A 20,826-nucleotide genomic window follows, 5' to 3' on the forward strand; every position below is an offset into this window, starting at 1 on the left:
GTCGCCTAGTCATGTCCAACTCTTTGTGACCCCTGGGCTGTAGCCCACCAGGCTTCTTTGTCCATGGAATTCTCCAGGCAAGAATACTGAAGTGGGTTGCCATCTCCTACTCCAGGAGATCTTCCCAACCCAGGGATCAAACCTGTGTCTCTTGCATCTTCTGCATTGGCAGGCAGATTCTTTAGCACTGTGCCACCTGGAAAGCCCTTCACTACGTATACTCCCCCCAAGATATTAATTTTTTTTTAGTAATGGAAAATAAAACATTTTACTAACATATTGAGTTAATAGGGGTTCCCTGAAGTTAGCCAAAGAAACCCATCTTTAAAATATCTACCCAAGGACTTCCCTGGTTGTCCAGTGGTTGGACGTCCATCTGCCAGTGTGGGTCACACGGGTTCGATCCCTGTTCTGGGAGAATTCCACAGGCCTCAGGGTGGCCGGGCATGTGTGACAACTACTGAGCCCAAGCTCTTGGGCCTGCATGCTGTAGTTGCTAAAACCTTCTCACCTAAAACCTGTGCTCCACAACAAGGGAAGCCACAACAATGAGACTTCCATACATCACAACTAGAGAGTAGCCCCCACTTGCTGCAACTAGAGAAAGCCTTCATGAAGCAAAAAAAAAAAAAGACCCAGGACAGCCAAAAATAGTAAATATGAACTAGAAAGAAATCCTGAACTTTTGAAAAAATTTACCTACCCATATAAATTATAGCTACATTTAAAACACTGTATGCTCAGAGCCTTTGAATTAATTTCCTTTGACGAAGGCACTGCGTAAAAGAAGCAATATCTGACACATAGAAATTAAGTGAGATTGATCTATTGAGATATAGCTGGCAACAATCCACCTTCTTAGTTTGCTTTTAATAGTTTATTCCTGAGTGCGTGCATCTTTAAACTATGTAGCTTGTTTTTCCAAGAGACAAATAGTAGGAGATGGCCTTAAATTGACTCTTGCTTTGCAATCCAAAGTATATCTTGATGCAAGTTCCCCTGTGCTTTTCTAATAATGAGGTTGGACAAGAATAATGCTGCCTTGGATTGCAATGTTCAAGGCATTCATTAAAGTTAATAATCAGTGCTCTTGCATAGAAGCTGTATGCCTAGTGTTGATCAGCCCTTTATTGTGTGGCGTTTGCTTGTATTCAAGTAGCAAGGAGCTCACCACAAAGGCCATCAGGTGGGTTTCCATGGTAGCAGTCCTTCTTTTGTTATTGCCATTTGTAATATAGACAGTAACCAGATACTCACCGTGTCACTGCTTAATGAAAAGAAATAGAATATTGATAATGCTGGCAGAGCAGGAAGCTGGGCTTTGGGTGTGATACCCAAGGAGGACATGCCGTCCACTCAGGGTTTCTTTTAAGCAGCTGTCCAAGAAGTGGGACTTTGTCCTATTAATGACCTTCAGTGGCCACATATCATTGCTCTAGAGACAAATAGAGCTTAAGTGATGACTAGGATAGTCATCACTGAATCTTAAAAAGACAAGTTTGTGATTGTGCCTAAAAAGAGTGCAATGTGAAACTAGGAAAGAAAAAAATAAATGTTTTTTTAAAAGCAATTATCTTTTAATTCCCCCAAATTTTTCATTAAAAAGTATACTTCACTGACATATATCTGTACTGATATCCTCACTATTAAGTTGAATCCTCCACCATGAAAATGTTGTGTTGGAAATTGGAATAAACATGAAAAAATTAACTTTTAACATATAAAGCATAACATTGAGGAAAGAAAATCCTTTCAGATTTTTGCTGCGTTTGTGTAGGTATTCATCTTCGTAGGGACTCAACACCTGGATTTTCCCATTGTCTCTGTTGTTGAAAAATAGATGTTCCTGGGAAGTGTCATTCCCATTGGTTGTGAATCAGTTATTGGAGCTCACAGCAGCAAGAGCGCTCTGTGATGCAGTCTGGCTTGTTCTAACAGAGACCCCCAGAGAAGTCAACTGGTCCTCAGTCATCCAGCAGAATTTACTATGCCTTACCATTATTTTTCTATTCAGTCCTCCTCAAACATCATTTCTGCCACTTACTCAGGAGAGAGTAAAAACTGTAACTTTTAATTTAATTCACTTTTCTCCTTCCCAGAGGCTAGGAGATCCAAAAATGTTTATGAACTGGTAAGACTTCAGTGCTTCAATTTTATCTGCTTTAATCCATGAAATCTCCACAGTGCATTGTAAGACTTTCCCTTGTAGTTCTCGTCTTCATCATAAATGGCTCATGTTAAGTGTAACATACATGGAGGCATTAAAATTATGTTGGATATTAAATATATTTTAAAATACTTTAAAAAGAAAACTTCCATGAGATAGATGGAGAGCAGGAATTACTAGGAAATAAGAGTGTAGCTGGTAAGACAGAAATGGAAAGGACCCAGGATCAAGATAGAAGAAATTTAAGCTCAATCAAGGACTGAAGGTTTCCAGCTTGAAGTTGTTGGGAGGCATCCTTTGACCTTTTGACAAGTTGGATGGATGATAGAAGAGAGGTGGGCTTTCCCAATGGTCAGACCAGAGTGAGTTCAAGGGAGAGAGTCAGAGTCAGCAGGACTGGAAACTGGGGAACTCACTGAATACCAGAAGGAGAAGCAGCTGGGGCAGGCAGTTAAGGTCTTGTAATGGAAGAAATTTTGAGGTCAGTGTTCATTTTCTATAGTTTCTTTTTCAAATGTATTTCTTTATTTTTGACTGTACTGGGTCTTCATTGCTGCGCATAGACTTTCTCTGGCTGCAACGAGCAGGGGCGACTCTAGTTGTGGTGCTTGGGCTTCTCCAGGCAGTGGCCTCTCTTGCTGCAGCTCACAGCTCGCTGGTTCTAGTCACATGGGCTCAGTAGTTGTGGCTCTGGGACTCCAGTGCGCAGGTTCCGTAGTTGTGGTGCACAGATTTAGTTGCTCCAAGGCACGTGGCATCTTCCCAGACCAAGGATCGAACCCGTGTCCCCTGCATTGGCAGGTGGATTCTTAACCACTGGACCACCAGGGAAGTCCTATCTATAGTTTCTATTGCTTCATTTAGAGTTAATTTAGTTTACAAACTGTTGAAAGGAAAAACCATCAACCTAGAATTCTTTATCCAGCAAAATTATCCTTCAAACATAAAGGGAGAATAAAAATTTTCTCAGACCAAAAAAAAAAAAAAACTAAGGGAATTCATTGTCTGCAAACCTGACCTAGAAGAAATGTAAAAAGATATTCTTTAGGGAAAAAGAAATGTCTGGAAGTGTTACTGTTTATTAAAGAAAGTTGGCAATTAGAGAGACTGGTGGTCCAAGGAGGTCATGGGATTAAAGAAGACGTAATCATGGCAGGGATAACCCGAACATTGTCTGTAATCCTAAAAACAAGAATCTAGTAAAGGGAGATGCATGAAATGTGCTACAGAGACACTAGAGATCACGTCTGCAAAACCTGGAAACCTGTGCTTTTTGGTTATGGGATTTAGGATGTTCTTCCTCCTCCTTTTCCAGAGGCAGCAGTTTAAATGCACAAGTTTCTCACTCCCGCAGCCAATTCTGATGATTGCTTGGGCCACAACAATCCCTTGCTGACCACACTCCCCGCCTCCCTCCAGAAAAAAACACACATTCCCTACAGTGTTCAGAAACATGTCAACTTGATGTTTGGCACCTTGAAGCTTTGAGAAGGTCCAAATGATTAAACTTAAGCAAAACCACTCATGAATTTCATTAAGAGAAAGTCACATTGAATTCTCTTCAGGGAAACATCACCATAAGACCAGGTAGGCTGTCGAGTGTGGGACCCAGAGGAAGCCAGTTATTTGAAACCAGTTTACACGTGTGCCAGGACCTGTGTGTGGGAGGAATATTCTGAAGTCGATTATTGGCCTGCTTTTGTGGATAAACTACACTGATATTTGTCATTTAGAATCAGGAAGAAAGCACACCCTCTCATTACCTCATTACAGGAATTCATTTTGGGAGGCATGCACAGTTTGCCTCTTTCCCTAGAGATGGGTGGAGGGACTAAGTAACCTTGAAAACATCTTTGTGTATGAGAAGTACAGGAAAATATTATACAGCTCTGCCTAAAGAGAAACAGTGGAAAGCTTTCTTGTTTGTTTTGTTTGCTTATTTTTTTGTCTAACCTAAGTTGACTGTTCTGAGAACTTTATGTTACCTGATGACTACATCGCTAAAGGAAGCAATACTGTCAATAATATCCAAGGTGACCTAACTACCATCTGGATGAACTGGATGTTGATCTGCAGAATAGATGACGCAGGGCTTCCCAGGTGGTGCTAGTGGTAAAGAACCAGCCTTCCAGTGCAGGAGACACGAGATGCAGAGTTAATCCCTGGGTCAGGAAGGTGTCCTGGAGGAGGGCATGACAACCCACTCCAGTATTCTTGACTGGAGAATCCCATGGACAGCGGAGTCTGGCAGGCTACCGTCCATAGGGTGGCGAAGAGTTGGACACAACTAAGGCAACTTAGCACGCATGCACCTCGATGACGCACCTGCATAGACAGGACCTGCTATATAATTTGTGGGGCCCAGGTCAAAATAAAAACGTGGAGCTCCTTGTTCAAAAATTATTATGAATTTCAAGATGGTGACAGCAGAGCCTTAAGCCCACCGTGAGGCCCTTCTGAGCACAGGTCCCCATCTGACTGCACCCATGAATTTGCCCCATGTCGAGACTGTTGTTGTTGCTCAGTCACTCAGTTGTGTCTGACTCTCTTGCCCATGGACTATAGCCCATCAGGCTCCTTTATCCTTGGGATTCTCCAGGCAAGAATACTGGAGTGGGTTGCCATTCCCTTTTCCAGGGGATCTTCCCCGCCCAGGGATCGAACCCACATCTTCTGCATTGTCAGGCAGATTCTTTACCACTGAGCCGCCAGGGAAGCCCCATGTAGATACATCCTATAAATTTAGGCTAGCCCTGATGAGAAAATTGAAAAGACTTTGATGAGTCTTAAATTTTTATTTTACCTTAAAAGACTGTCTTAAGAATGCTCTTTTAAACCCACAGTAAATGAAGAATTATCTAATTATATCTCTAGCGTCTAAAATTCTGTTAACTGAGTGAGAGGATGTTTCCATGCTGCTGGAATGAGATGCCTCCATTTGGCATTTGCCTGTGAATTGATACATGAATTCTCTAGCACTACCACACACATCACCAAGGAGTTTTTTGAGCCCCATTTTCCGAGCCCTGTTCTCGCCTAAACATATGACCTTTGTCATGTCCCCTGGAACGTACAGCCTTTTCAGTGGGAAATTCGGCACCCATTCCGCCCTGATCTCCTCAAGGGCACACCTTTGCACCCTCATGACTGCTCACCCCACCTGGCACACAGTAGAGACTCAAGAATTGTTGGATAAATGAGTACACAAACTCCAGAACCCTTCAGAAATCTAGATTCTCAGAAATGTAGCAGGAACCAGTCTCCATGCAGTCAATACTCAGGAGATATCCAAAGGGCCTTTAGAATGACCCTATATGAGATAGTTAGGTCTAAAGAGAGGGCTAGCTCTAAAGTCAGCATTTGAGCCAAAGGTCAAAACTGCCCTTGAAAAGTCCTTCAGAAGCATGAGGTTGGAGGTACCACATGAGAGGCACAGAAACCCACTAGGCAAAAAGCTGATGCACATCCTTTGTCTCACCCCACCTTGGGGCGCATGCTCATTGCCTGCAGAGCAGCCATAAATTCCAGTAGGCTAACTACACGTGTGATGTGACTCTTTCTTAAGGGGTAAGTCAAAACCTTCTCTGAAGGAAGTGTTTATCACTTTATCCCTACAGTGGCTTTTCTCTCCTTGGGAGAAGTTGTAAAATTCAATTTCTGAGTTTTTTAAGAGACTCAGTCTTGTTATTGTTGTTGTTGTTCAGTCTCTTAAGTCATGTCCAGCTCTTTGTGACGCCATGGACTGTAGCCTGCCAGGCTCCTCTGTCCATGGGATTTCCCAGGCAAGAATACTGGAATGGGTTGCATTTCCATCTCCAGGGGATAAAGCTTCACCAAAACTGATTTATCTTACTTCTTGTAAAATGTCTGTGTCTCACATATTTTCTACACTGAACTTGAGTTGCTTTTATAGTCAATGGGGGGGGAAAAAAAGATTTATGCAGAAATTTCTAAGTGGGGTCATTTTTTTGGTTCTGAGCACATTACCAGCTGTTCCCATCCATTGCATCCTAGCCTTCAGAACACTCAAAGAGTGCTGGCATACAGGCTAGGAGCTAAACTGCTCAGGTGGGGATCTCTGCTTCTCTGCTTCTTGACCCTCTCAAGGTTTTTCAGGCAAGAATACTGGAGTGGGTTGCCATTTCCTTCTCCAAAGAAGGCTGAGTGCTGAAACATTGATGCTTTCAAACTGTGGCATTGGAAAAGACTCTTGAGAGTCCCTTGGACAGCAAGGAGATCAACCCAGTCAATCTTAAAGGAAATCAACCCTGAATATTCATTGGAAAGACTGATGCTGAAGCTGAAGTTCCAATACTTTGGCCACCTGATGGAAAGAGAAAAACCAATTAGAAAGATCCTATTGCTGAGCAAGGTTGAGGGCAGGAGGAGAAGGGGGCGACAGAGACTAAGATAGTTGGATGGCATCACCTACTCAATGGACATGAGTTTGAGAAAGCTCTGGGAGATACTGAAGGACAGGGAAGCCTGGCATGCTGCAGTCCATGGGGTCACAAAGAATTGGACACAACTTAGCAACTAAACAATAAAAACTCTAGAACCACTTGTCCATTGACTTCAAGACACTACACTCCTGTCTTTCTTCCATGTCTCTAGCTTACCTGTTTTTGGTATCCTTTTTAAAAAGCTGCATCCTCCTCAAACTACCCCTTAAATCCTGATCCTTTTGAGAACTCTCGTATGGACTTACTTCCATCATCTGTGTATTTTGCCTTAATCTGTTCTGATGGCCTCAACCACCATCTTTTTGCCAATGAACCCAATATCTGTATTGCCACATCAGTCCTTTCTCTGCAGTCCAAACCCCTGTAACTGCCTTCAGGATATCTCCACTTGGATGTCTTACAGACGCCTCAGACTCAGCGTATCCAAACTGAACTCACTATCCCCTCAAACCAGCTCCCTGACAGCGTTCCCTATCTCCGGGAATGGCAGTACTCTCCACCCAGTTAATCAAGCCAGGAATCTATGATTAATCCTTAACTCATCTCAGTTCCCTCATTGTCTAAATCCAATCCATCACCAAGTTCTCTTAATTCTATTTCCTACATCAGTGCCTTTCAAACTAATCTTACTGTAAATAAATGAAACATCTTCTGTATCATGACCCAACCAGCACGCAGAATCACACACTCACCATAGACACACACACACATACACACACAAGTGGAACAGAAGTTTCACAAAACAATTTTCATTGTCATTATATGCCCAACTTTATAATGTTTTCTGTTATGTTTTCTTCTGTTGTTGCTTTTTAAAATGCTGGTAACTAGTGGGTTACGGGCAAGTGTTTAACAACCAGCTCTTCTGGAGGCAAGCAAAGGGGACCCTTATGTGTAGCACTTGGCAGTTTTCAATATAACTACTCCCACCATGGTTGAATTTAAGCCACCAACTGACAAACTTGCAAACATCCTTAAGTATCTGCTCTCCTGACCATATACAGCATGCAATTGCTTATGACCTACCATTTTCGATGGATACTGGTCTAAATAGCTCTTAAATCTACTAACTAATTTTCATTCCCAATGCGACCACTCCAGTTCTGGCTACCACCATTTCTGATACAATTGGTTTCCAGGTTAATCTGATTTGTTTCACATTTATTTAATACCTTTCAAAGACTTCCTGTTGTCCACACTAGGACAGAGTCTACAATTCTTACCTTGGCTTAAAAAACCACCCACAGTTTGGCAACTGCCTGCCCCTCATGCCCCCTCCTTTGATTTCAATAAGAATGGTTTCTTCTTGAACATCTGGGAATTCTCTGTTGTTTTCATGACTTTGAACATACTGTTCCATTTGGCTAGAAAGTTCTTGTCTCCCATCTTTGTTCAGCTAACTCTTACTCATCCTTCCCATCACAGCTTCAGTGCTACATTATTCAGTTATTCCTTCTCCAACCATGTGTCAGGCATTATGGTAAGTGCTGAGGATGCGATGATATGAAGCAATAGAAACAGTCCCTCACCTCACAGAACTCAGATGTGCTAGAGGGGAAGAAATGTTATACAAATAAAGATATTCACATTTAAATACTAATAAAAGAAAAGCTTAAAAATAAAAGAGATTCGTGGTTCTCTAAGAATGAATAAAATCTGACCTATTCTAGTAGATCAAGGAAAACTTTCCTGCATCATGGCTAGTTAGTTATAATAGTTGAGATAAGATATAGAGGAGAAATATAACAATGAGTCTAAAGGGCAGATAACTAACACAGTAGACAGAAACAGAAGCACGTGTAAATCCACGTGGCATGAGGGAATGTGGTAAAACCAAGGAACCAAATGAAAGCCAGCGTAAGAGAAGCAGGGTAGGCGGTGGGGGTATGAGACAGGTAGAAGCCAACTCTATGAAGGGCACTCTAGACTTCGTTAAAAACCAAAGTCTTTTTAAAATAACACATTGGAAGGCCACTGATGTGTTTGAAGCAGGAATGCAATGTGTTCAGATTTCTGGTTTGAAACACTCACTATGGCAATTGTGAGGATAAATTGGAAGGAGGCAGAAGTAGATGTGGAAACAAATTAGAAACCATTACACCACTCCAGGCAGAGATGAGCATAACACAAATTCAGATGCTGGTCATGGAGATAATAGTAGAGAGATGTGTGAGATAACCTTGACAGGACAAGGTAATGGACTGACTACATGTGGTGAAAGAGATGGACACAGCACAGATGACCCCCAGGCTTGAGTTACAAAACTGAATGAGGGAGAGTGCCATTCGCAGAAGGGAATACCAGAGAAGGACCAGGTTTGCTGGGAGAAAAAGCATGACTCTGGGTGTAGCTAAATCGACTTCGAGGTAGCTTTAAGATATGTAAAATGAGATGTTTTGAGGACTGTTTGATAAACTGTTCCAGAACAGAGGAGAAACCTGTTCTAGACTCCATAGATTTGTGGAGTGTCTGTGTAGGTAGTAGACATGCAGCATTGAACATGAAAAAACTCATCAGCCAAGAAGACATGATATGAGAGGAAGGTTTAAAAATCAATCCCTAAGGAAATTCAACATTGAATGGCTGGAGTAAAGGGTGAACTTAGAAAGAAAACCAAAAAGAGCAGTCAGAAACAGAGAGAGCAAACAGGAGACATTGAGGTCAAAGAGCCAGTGTGTTTTAGTGGAGTATCAAGGAAAGAAGCCAGACTGCTGGTGGAAGAAGAGCGCAATGTACGGAGCTGGAGTCAGTGAATGTAAACTCAGCGGAGCAGATTGTCTTTGATGAGAAGGAAAGATACAGAGCAGTATTTATGAAGCTGATGGAAACTTTTTGACTGTGTTTGAATGGGAAGCATTTGAGCGTATTCATCAGCTATGAAAAAATTAGTTTGAAAGAAAGGTGAATACATAAGAGAAAAAAAGCCTGATGGTAACTGTAAGGTTCCCAAAACAGCAGAGAATGGGCACCCGTGACACACCTCCACTTACCCTAATTCTGACTACACTTGTCATTTTTCCATGAGTATCTCTATTCCTCGTTAGACTGCATTGCATGGGGACAAGACTCACCTTTGCCTCGTTTTGCCTCTGTATTCCTGGTGTGCAACACAGCTCAAATAGGAGGCATTAATAAATTGTCATTCTTAATTGCACATTCAAGTGAATGAAATTGGAAGGACATTTAATAGTCAATCCCAGAAGTCTTGTGATACTACAGCATATGCATATATATGTATGCACAGGCACACACTCGCTCACACACACACACACAAACTGTTGTCATCAATTTGTTTAGATTAAAATTCAAATTGGCATCATTACTTCAAGCAGAAGCTGTTTGAGCACTAGTTCAGGAAGGCCTTAAAGTGAGATAGAAAGGGAAAGTCAACCAAGAACTGAGAACTCTCCACCAATGGATGAGCAAGGTCGTGAGTCGTTTTTGTGCAGAAAAAATGAGCCCTGATTATATCAAGGGAACAAATGGTGAAAGCACACAACCTGTTAAGACAAGTGTCTGCATCATTCACACCAACTCAGGTGAAGCCCCACACAACAGGACGTTTATATCTGAGATAGTATGATGACCTACTAAGTCAAAACCAGTTTAAAAAAAAGAAAACCTTCTTTTCCTTTGGAGACAGTTTTGAATATCTCATACAGGGAAGCAAGTCCACACAGGAGAAAAGAAATCAGATGTACATTCCTTTCCTGGCTTTGCCATTTTTAAAGACAAGTTGTTTAATCCAGTCTCTGTTTCTTTGTAAAAAGGGGATGATTCTACCTCATGGGATGGTTAAATAAAGTAAAGTGGCTTACATATCAGAGCACCATTCTCAGAATAGCTCTCCACTTCCCTAACTGGAGAACTTTACATTTCCATTGTCAGTTCTGACATATCCTCATTTTACTCCAAAAACTCTGATTTTTACGTCGGTAGATGAGGATGAAGGGCTTCACTGGTGGCCCAGACAGTGAAGAATCTGCCTGCAGTGCAGGAGACATGGTTTCAATCCCTGGGTTGGGAAGACCCCCTGCAGAAGGGAATGGTAATCCACTCCAGTGTGCTTGCCTAGAGAATTCCATGGACAGAGGAGCTTGAGCAGCAGTCCATGGGGTCACAGAGTCAGACATGGCTGAGCAAGCATGCACAACGTAATATTTATCATTCTAACCATCTGTAGGTGTACAGTTGGGTGTCATTGAATTCATTCATGATGTTACATAATCATCACCACTAGCCACACCCAAAATATTTTCATTATTCCCAGCTTAAACTCTGTACCATATATAATCCTCCCCATCCCACACCCCCCCAGTCCCTGGTAACCTCTATCATACATTCCGTCTCTACAAATTTGCTTATTCTAGTATCTTATATACATGAAATCATACAATATGTGCCCTTCTGTATCTGGCTTATTTCACTTAGCATTCTGTTTTCAAGGTTCATCCATGTTGTAGCATGCATCAAAATTTTATCCCCCTTTGTAGCTGAGTAATATTCCATTGTGTGTGTGTACATTTTATTCACCCATTAATCTGCTGATGGACACTTGGGATGTTTCCACCTTTTGACTATTTTGAATAATGCTGCTGTAAACATTGGTGTCCAAATATCTTTTTGTATCCTGCTTCAGTTCCTTTAGATATATACCTCAGAGTGGAATTTCTGAGCCTATGAAACTTTAATACCACAGATAAACTATATCTGTTGATGTTCAGTGTATATATATATGTATGTATGTATCTCTATTTTGTGCATTAAAGAGTAATATTTCTTTGCTACCTTCCTAGAACCAATTTTTACTTCCTTGAGGTGGGAGTAATATCACCCTCATTGAGATTGCAAGCTCTAAGGTAAAGGCAAGTTTCTTGTCTCAGATGAGGTTTATAGATAGGCAATATACACATCGATCAACTGCTCAAAGAGGAGTGAAGCCATGGATGATATGGAAGATGACCCCCAAACACATAAATGTTTCAAGTAATTTTTATTACCCATGCAATAAAGTAATCTGTATCCTATTTAGTCTTCAGAATTAACAACGGTTGATAAAGTAATGAACCCAAGACTGTTTTGGAAAATAGCTCTCAGCAGTTGTGTCAGGACTAAACCAACGAAGCAGATATTCTTACTAAACTTTTAAAAACAAGGGAGATTAATGATATATTCCCAGTGAGCCTAAAATATCTCCAGAACACAAATAGAATAATTACAAGCAAGGATTATGTAAAACAGGGTGAAAAAAGAGATAAACAAAAAGTGCTCCAGAGGTCAGGTGCTGGGAAGCCAGATGTCAGCGAGGTTACTGGATGGCCCGTCAGCACACGGGATGCCTGTTGGTACCTAGTTGGAAGGCAGCATGGCAGAGTTCCTGGAACATTCTCGCCTGGGTGTTACCATAGTGTGGTTGCCTAATGCTGTATTGTTTCATGGCATAAAGAAGAGATTAAGGCAATTATGTAACTGTGTTTAGAAAAAATAACAGTTTCAGACACTTGACCAGACCCTTCAAGTGTCAGGAGAGGCAAGGAGAGAATGGGAAAGTGCAAGATTGGAGGCAACTAAAGAGACGACTGCTAAAAACAACGTGGGATCCTGGACCAATAAGGGACATTGGTGGGAAGACTGGGGAGTTTCAAGTGAAGTCTACAGGTTAATTACTTCATTTTAGCAACTGTACCATAGTTACCTGTTGTTTAGTCACTAAGTCATGTCTGACTCTTCTGCGACCCGATGGACTGTACCCCACCAGGCTCCTCTGTCCATGAGATTTCCCAGACAAGAATACTGGAGTGGGTTGCCATTTCCTTCTCCAGGGGATCTTAGCAACACAGTGTCTCCTGCATTGGCAGGTGGGTTCTTTACTATGAACCACCAGGGAGGCCTATGGTTAGATAAGATGCTAAGATGCAGGGAAGCTGAGGGAAGGGCATACTGGAACTCTGGGTACCATATTTACAACTCTTCCCATGAGTCTAAAATTCTTGGGTTGGCCAAAACGTTCATTCAGTTTTTTCCATTACATCTTATAGAAAAATCAGAGTGAACTTTTTGGCCAACCCAGTATTTTAGAATAAAAAGTAAAAGAAAACAAATAACAACAACAAAGTTTCTGGTAGCTGCTGAGAGTCAGGTGCAACTGATATTGCCAACCACTGTTTGGAGTTGGGGGTCTGTGTTTGTCATAGCGGCAGCTCTGAAATCTGACATCAGAGTAACTTCTGTCTCTGTCTTCTTTCCGACTCCACTACAGGGTATGTTGGGTGCATCATGTAACCGGGATGTGGGTGTACCCTTTCCTGGAACACATTGGCCCAGGAGCCAGAATCCTCTTCTTTGGGTCTACAACCATCTTAATGAACTTCTTGTACCTGCTGGGAGAAGTTCTGAACAGCTATATCTGGGATACACAGAGAAGTAAGTATTGTTCAGGGGGGCATAAAACAAAAGAACTGCTGCCGAGACAGATGGAAAATTCCACTGTAGCACAGGATCCCTTATGAAGAGTTTCATTTTTATAACTTCAATATTAATTTAAGAGCTGCTGGCAGTTACCTGAAAGGTTTATTACTCACTGTGTCATTTTCGCTAGTAAAACATCCAGATCTAAAAGAAAAGAAGCACGTCTATAAAATTTTATAGGGAGAAATGTAGTGTTTGCCGAAAAAGAAAATTAGGAAATTCATTCTGATTAACAAAATACTACCTTAGCTAAAAGGACTCCCCACTACCCCGATGAAATAGATAAATTATTAAATGTAACCAAACAGTCTCATTAGAAATCACCCAGATCTCCACTTTTTGCGTCATTGTCTGCGTGGGTGCAGTGGCTGCCGAGAGGTCTTGCCACCGTTCTGCTAAAACTCTGGGCAGCACCGGAATGCCTCTGGCAAGAATGATTCACCAGTGACTGTCATATTCAAGACTTGAAGGTGGCAAAGAAGAATGGGCAGTAAAGGGTAATACTTCATGGCTGCAGAAACCTTCTTAACCTATGACTTGATTTCTCTTTTGTTTCTGTTTATGGCAGAGCCTCCATCTTGGCAAGACACGTAACCTTACCCCAGCTGTGCAAAACTGGTCCTAAGTCTATGTCAGATAACATAAAAATGGGAAGGTGGAAAAAGTCACAGCACAGGATGTAGTGATTTGAGTCCTGCATGAAAATACATCCAAAGGGAAGATGGTTTGAGGACCTTAGAGAGCTCTGGGCAGCTCCTCCGACACAGTCACAACATTGTAGATGTCACCTGTAAATGATCCCTGTTCCACAAACATCGGGCCTCCTGCTTTGTGCCAAATACTATGCCAGGAGGTTGATCTAATTAGACAAATAAAACCCATTCATTGCATGTCATTGAATTGGATTTCTTTTGTGTGTGGATCTTCTAAGATTGCATGTGTCGAGGTGTTGGCCAGTGTTAAATGGCCCAGAGGAATTTGAGGGTTTCCTTTCTCAGCAGCTGGCTTGATTTTAGGCAGTGTTCTATTAGGAAAAGTGCCAAATATTTGGATTCAGTTCAGGCTACAGCTTGGTGGACCAGAAATTAATCTTTTAATAATTTTCTTCTCTGTTCAATGGGAATTGTAATCTTTCTCTATTAGATAACTTATAAAAGTATTTAGTTAACTTACAAAAATATTTTGAGAATAAAATATAAACTTTTCTCAGCTTCTTGAGAGAAAGGCTACATTTAAATTTAAGCTAACGTGTCCAATCTGTGTTATTCAGAAAGTACTTCTTTCTGTTCCAGCTTCTCCTCTGTTAGCTCGAGTCCCATCTTCATTTGGTCATTGTTCTACTACTTCTAAAAGAGGGTGGTCTGAAAACCAGGAGAGAAAGAAGCCAGCCTAGATTAATAGAATATTGCACTTTAGCAGCTTTGAGTTAGACATGAAAAATAAATAGTGAAGCTAAGGGGTTTTTTTTGTTGTTGTTGTTTTTTAATGATCTGTCCAGTTTAATTTGTGCTGTTCTCTTAAGCGATACAAGTTAAGGTCAACTAACATTTTGTAACTCATTTCAGATGTAGAGATTAATTTTACCTACGTGGAACCATCCAGTTAATTCCCCAAAGGCAGATGTTTTGAGTCAAGTGGGCATCTTTTTTTGTTTATGCAAGCAATTGCAAACTGATGGCCTCCTCCAAATTTTACCTGCCAAAAAGTTTTGTTAGGCCTACACAGAATTTTTGTTTTTGAAGCAGTATTTAAAAGTTGGGAGATTTCACATAAAGTCCAGATTTCTCAGCTAATCAAGTATTTTAAGATCTGGCAACTCCAAGGCCACTGTTCTCTGCTGGCAGCAATGGATTAGAATTGGGTATCAGTTGCCCCCTTTCCGATGGCTGTTAAGTTTTCCTTAGTTCTCACCTGGCCGTTTTGCTCCTTCACGGTAGCTGCCTGGTTCTGTAGGTAGTTGAATTTGAAATTGCTGATTAAAAGCAGTCACGCATGTGTGTGTCTGTGTGCGTGTGTTAGAAGGAATTGAGTACAATCAAGTACAGTGTTGCAATCCTGATTGCATTTACTCCACCCCAGACAAAATCCCCCAAGGAGCAAGAATGCCAAATTTGAACCCCCTTCCTTGGATCCATCATTAGGGATTTTTAATGGGTCAGCTTCCTCCACTTGGTTATGTTGGCTTCAACTTCAAAATAAAAATTGCATTATTACAGAGTCTTAGAATTAAAATCAGATTAGAAATCATCTAAACCAATCTTATTTTTAACTAAGAGGCAGCTGAGCCCAGAAATAAGTGACCCACCACAATAGATGGTAGCAGAGTCAACATCATTCAATCCAAGTGCTCCTGTCTAGAGAACCATCAGAATGTCACCACTGGAGACCCAGACACAGGAGAGCTCAGAAACTTCACTCAGAATCATGGACCTAGCTTACAGAATAACAAATAGATCAAAACTGATATGAACTGTGAAAAAAATCCCTTAAAACAGGCTAAATTAACAATGAAACATTTTGCTCTTTTCAAAAGAAAATATTAATAACTCAAAGTGGCTTCGTGGATGTTATATTGGTTTGCTAGGGCAGCTGCAACAAAGGACCACTGACTGGTCAGCTTAAACAGTAGAAATGTAATATCCCACAGTTCTGGAAGCCAGAAGTCCAGAATCAAGGTATTGGCAGGGTTGGTTGCTTCTAAGGCGTCTGAGGGAGGGATCTGTCCCAGGCCCCTCTCCTTGACTTGCAGATGGCTGTCTTCATGTTCACACGGCATTTTCCCTTATATGCGCTGTCTCCAGATTTTCCCTTTTTACAAAAACATTGGCCATGTTTGATTAGGGCCACCCTGACAACTTCATTTTATGTTAGAAAAATCTCTATCGACAGATAGAATCACATCCTGAGATATGAAGGTTTAAGTTTGGGGAGACACAATTCAGCCCATAACATTCTACTTTCTGGCCCCCCAAAATTCATGTCCTTTATTCATGCAAAATGCATTCCTAGTAGCCTCCAAAGTATTTCCAGCATCAACTCTTAAAAGTCCAAAATCTCATCTTAAATATCATCTATGTCAGGTATGGGTAAGACCTGGGTTATGGTTCATCCTGAAGCAAAATTGCTATCCAGCTGTGAACCTGTGAATCCAGACAGAAATTTATCTACTTTCAAAATATAGTGGTGGAACAGGCATCAAACATGTATCCCCTTTCCAAAAAGAAGATCATAAGGAAAAAGGGGGTCGCAGTTCTCAACCAGGTTTGAAAGTAGCAGGACAAATTCCATTCGAGTTTAAGGCCTGAGAATAATCTTTGGCTGAAAGCTGTATCCTCAGGACTCATCAGAAGGGGAGTGTGGCCCTACCCTCTCAGGCAGCCCTCTTGGGCCAAGGAGGAGTGAACCCCTGAACCACCTTCAGAGTCATTCATCCTTCATTTCATCTTGTCTCTGTCCCTTTCAGTCCAGACTCGCTGTGTTTCGGCTGACACAAAATTCTCCCATGTAATTTCATGAGGGTCCAAATCATCAGACAGAAGGGTCCCCCACAGGTCTTTCCTGGCTTCTGCTGAAATGGTAAATTGGATCCATGACTCACATGCCTCATCTCTTTAGCAGATGGTTGTCCAGACACAAGCTTGGCCTTCTCTCACATTCTGAGGTCCTGGGCTTTAGGACTTCCACATAGGAATCTGAGGGGGGACACACTACAGCCTGCGACAGCTGAAATATTCTGTGCTTAAGCTAAAACTTTCTTTTAATTTCAGTGCATCTGACTGGAGTGACCAGTCTTATTAAAGTCAAATTTTTACGGCCAGAAATGAAAATGTCCAAAAGTGAAAGTTTGGGGTGAAGGAGGAGAAAGGAGAGGAGGTCAGAGCCAGGCCCATGGGACAGAAACCGCCACCTTGTCCGCCTCGCCCCCCACCGGTTTTCCACCCTACTCATGTCCCCACAGGCCCACACAGACCTCCAGGTCGGTCCCGCTGCCCTCCGGGCCCCTCTCCCAGCCTGGGGGAACCACATGTGACTGACTCTCTCAAGGTCAATCAGCTCTTCCGCTCCGTTTCTGACAGAACATCCTGCCTCAGCTTCGTGACAGGTTTCTTTCTGCTGGTTGTGTGGAAATTATACCTCTGCTTCTTCCAAATATTATTTACAGCTGTCTAATTTTTTCCCTTCACCTCAAAGCTGCCAAACTAAAGTAGGTGGGGAGCCATTTTCCCCGTCTGGGTCAATGAACAGCCCCTGTTCTCCACCCCCGCTTTTGAAGATTCCACTGTTGCTGCCAACTCAACCCATCTGCAGGAGAACACTTAGGAGGAAAGAGACTTTGAAAAGAAAAGCAAGCAGTGATTAGCTTCTCCACAGGAGCGGGAGCATGGGACAGAGTCGGGACCCAAATCATGTGCGCTCTTTGAACAGAATCTGTGCTGTGTTTTCCTGCCTCTGCCTTGGTTACCCAACAACAACCAAGCCATCTCCTGCCTTCCCCCCCTCAGCCCGACTCCTCCTCCCTTCACACGTCCTTACTCTTCAGCTTGAAGTTTTCCTTAATATGATTTCTGAGAAGTACTTTGGAAACAGTGCTACAGATCTCTGCCAGTTCCTTAGTCATGAAAACCAAACCTTAAAGACTGTCTCGGGACACCTGTTCTGAGCATGTTACCCGCATTCCACCGCTACCGCCCTGACCCCAAGCAGGTGGCGCGAGCAGCTGGGGGCTGGGAGAAGGGGTGGGGTGTCTCTCCTGTCCAAGCCCCATCGTGATCACCCGCCAGGTTCCCTCCTACTGCTTTTCCCCTAGTTCGACCGTCTCTATAGTCATTGTGTACTAACTTACCTCATAAAGGCTACTTAAGCTCCTACCATGAGACAGACACTGTGTTAGGTGCTCAGGATATAATCAGGAACAAAACAATGGGCTCTGCCCTCAGAGAACTTGCAACTCTTAAAAGAATACCAGGAACTTGCCTGGTGGTTCAGCGGGTAAGACTCCATGCTCCCAACGCGGGGGGTCCTGGGTTCTATCCCTGGTCAGGGAACTGGATCCCACAGGCCATACCTAAAAGATCCTACGTGCCACAACTAAGACCCAGTGCAGCCAAATAAATCGATTTTTTTTTTAAAAAAAAGAATACCAACAGAACCTGCAATAGATGGGGTTCTTTTGTTCCAGTAAAAAGGCTCCGAGAATTTGATGTTAGGAGAAAAGTGTTTAAGTAGAAGCAAGAGAAAAAACGCGGGGAGCATTTGCCAGATTTAACTTTAATTTATGAGAATGACCTAAACATGTTCATCTCCAGGAAAATAAAATATCACTAACTATTCATTACAGACCACTGGCGAGGTCTGACCAGTCCGGTACGTATGAGTCTCTCAGGAAGAAAAACATAGTTCTACCAGGCTTGGGTTGAATAAAGGGAGAACTCGAGTTTAAGGACATGTGGGTCTGGAAATAAATCGTTCTTGTGGCTAATAAGCTCTCTATGAGAGCTTATAAAAATAAAACAAAACAAACAAAAAAAATTATTTGACTTTTGAAAATCCAGAGTCCTTGCTTTGGTAAGAGTCATGAGTAAAATAAAAATAAAATAAAAATAAATGAGGTCTCTGAAACTCATCAGCGCCACACCTCCTGTTACTAGAAGCTGGTTACAAGGCAGTCCGATTGGGATTTCTGTGCAAACTCAACGAGTCAAGAACTTGTGTTCCTCACTCCCAGAGGCCGTCAGAGCTGGGTGTGCCACAAAGATGTTATGTCCCAATTTGGGGAGAAGGAAGGAGAGGGAGGTCACTGAGGAAATTTCTGGAGAAAGTTGTGAGCGACTTTCCTTCTTGGCTAGGAGAAAAGGGATGGACATGAAGGGTGGGTGGGAAGAAGCGTGGTGAGATGAGAGTTCTTTTAAACCTACTCCTGCTGAATCTGATGTCCACATAAAGTACTTTGCCTGTATTTCCAGGCATGGAAGAGGAGAAGGAGAAACCTAAACTGCAATGAGATCTAAGTCTAAACAGAAGAGCAGAATGGAGCTACGACTGAAGACTCACTACCCCCTGGGCATCGCTGATGGAGGAGAGGAAGCTTCAGAGAAAATGGTGGAACCAGCCTCTGCCTCCCTGCCCCAAAGGAAGGGAACACCTTTCATGGAGACATATGTGTAAGAATAGAATATGGATATTTCCAAAATAACTTCCCCTCAATTGTGTTTTAAAGAATTCTTTCCAAAATCATTATTGATGATAAGCATCTTTTTTTTCTGACTCTTCTAGTTTTTACAACTAAAATTGGTCATTGGATTTTAATTTTTGCAATTGTAATTCCATTTAATCAAGGAAGAAAAGAATCCTATTGTGTTTCTTGTTGAAAAATATGTGAAAATCAAAGGGGCTGATGTGAAGCAAAACATTTGTGTATTTATTTTTTTCCTATACTGAGTAACGTAAGCATAAGCCTGGAGGAAATGGGGCGGATGTTCCCTATTGCAATAATGTCACGATTGCCTTAAACAGGCAATGTTAGTAATAATTGCATTGATTTAGTCAAAACCCTGAGTGTACTTGGATCTCATGATTTAACCTTGTGAACATTTCCTAGATGCAAGCTATAACTTGAATAAACAGCAAGTAACCCTTAGCCCAGTGTCTACACAGTGCATCTCAAAACCCCTAGCAACACTGGTGTTTCTTTTCCTATTTTGTTTCTATTATTAATACTTCACGAAAAATGGGTTTACTGAGCATCTGCTGTGCTGAGTCATCAGTCGTGTCTGACCCTTTGTGACCCTTTGGACTCTAACCCACCAGGCTCCTCTGTCCATGGGATTTTCCAGGCAAGAATACTGGAGTGGCTTACCATTTCCTTCTTCAGGGCATCTTCCCAACCCAGGAACAAACCTGCATTTCTTGTGTCTCCTGCATTGCAGGAGACTTGGATTCTTTATCCACTGAGCCATCGGGAAAGCTCAAGTTCCTATAATTTTTGTTCGTTTGTTTTAAAAATGTGGATCTTTCTGATAAACCCAAAAAAGAAAAAAGCTAACTCATGAAAAAGAAAGCTAACTTAAGAAATCTTTGACCATAATGATTTTTAAATAATACGCCAAATAGGTAGCAGAAAACACATTAAATCTTAGAGAAACATAAGCAAGGAATGAATAAAAATAAAAGCAAAAATTAAGTAAGGCAGCAGGAAACAAAGTGGAACTGATAAATATATTAATAAATGCAGTATCTCATCTATACAAATACGATTAAAATATGCAAACTACTTATACGCTAACTGAAAAGAAAGAAACACAAAATACTTGGCAAAACAAGCACAGATGTGAACAAATTTTTAATTATAAAAATATGTTTTAAAGTTCTATGGCAACAAATTCTTAGAACCCATGAAATGTACAGTTTTCAAGGAAAATGGATTCAATAAGAATTAGAAAGCTGTAATGGATTGAAATTCATGAAGGATCTCTTTTTAATGTTCAGTTAACTATCTCCAAAAAAGGAATTAGGTCCAGAGTATTTTATGAGCAAGTTCTTAAGAACTTTCAAGTAACAATTCTCATGTTTATTAAATTGTTCCAAGGTTACAAAATGATGAAACACTTCCCAAATTATTTTTCAAAATTAATAAAAGCCTCAAAGCCAACATAGCAAAAGGAAATTTTTTTTCCTTGCTTTAACAAAAATATCAGCAACATAAACCCAACACTTATAGAAATCATTTTT

General features: G+C 41.5%; 1 protein-coding gene across 2 annotated transcripts in view; it reads left to right on the top strand.

Moving 5' to 3' along the window:
• The window catches only part of AIG1 (androgen induced 1), a 256,927-nt gene extending 237,192 nt beyond the window's left edge, over nucleotides 1–19,735 (top strand). The window contains exons 5-6 of one of the 2 annotated variants that reach the window (XM_043457286.1): nucleotides 12,890–13,053; nucleotides 13,667–13,998. In XM_043457286.1, coding sequence (XP_043313221.1) covers nucleotides 12,890–13,053; nucleotides 13,667–13,692 — 190 coding nt within the window. In that variant the 3' untranslated portion in view covers nucleotides 13,693–13,998. Of the gene's footprint in view, nucleotides 1–12,889; nucleotides 13,054–13,666; nucleotides 13,999–19,061 lie in introns of those variants that run through there. The other variant, XM_043457285.1, reaches the window with a different exon arrangement.
• Nucleotides 19,736–20,826: the final 1,091 nt, after the last annotated feature.

Source organism: Cervus canadensis, chromosome 33 (genome assembly GCF_019320065.1).
Source record: "Cervus canadensis isolate Bull #8, Minnesota chromosome 33, ASM1932006v1, whole genome shotgun sequence".
Lineage (NCBI taxonomy): Eukaryota > Metazoa > Chordata > Mammalia > Artiodactyla > Cervidae > Cervus > Cervus canadensis.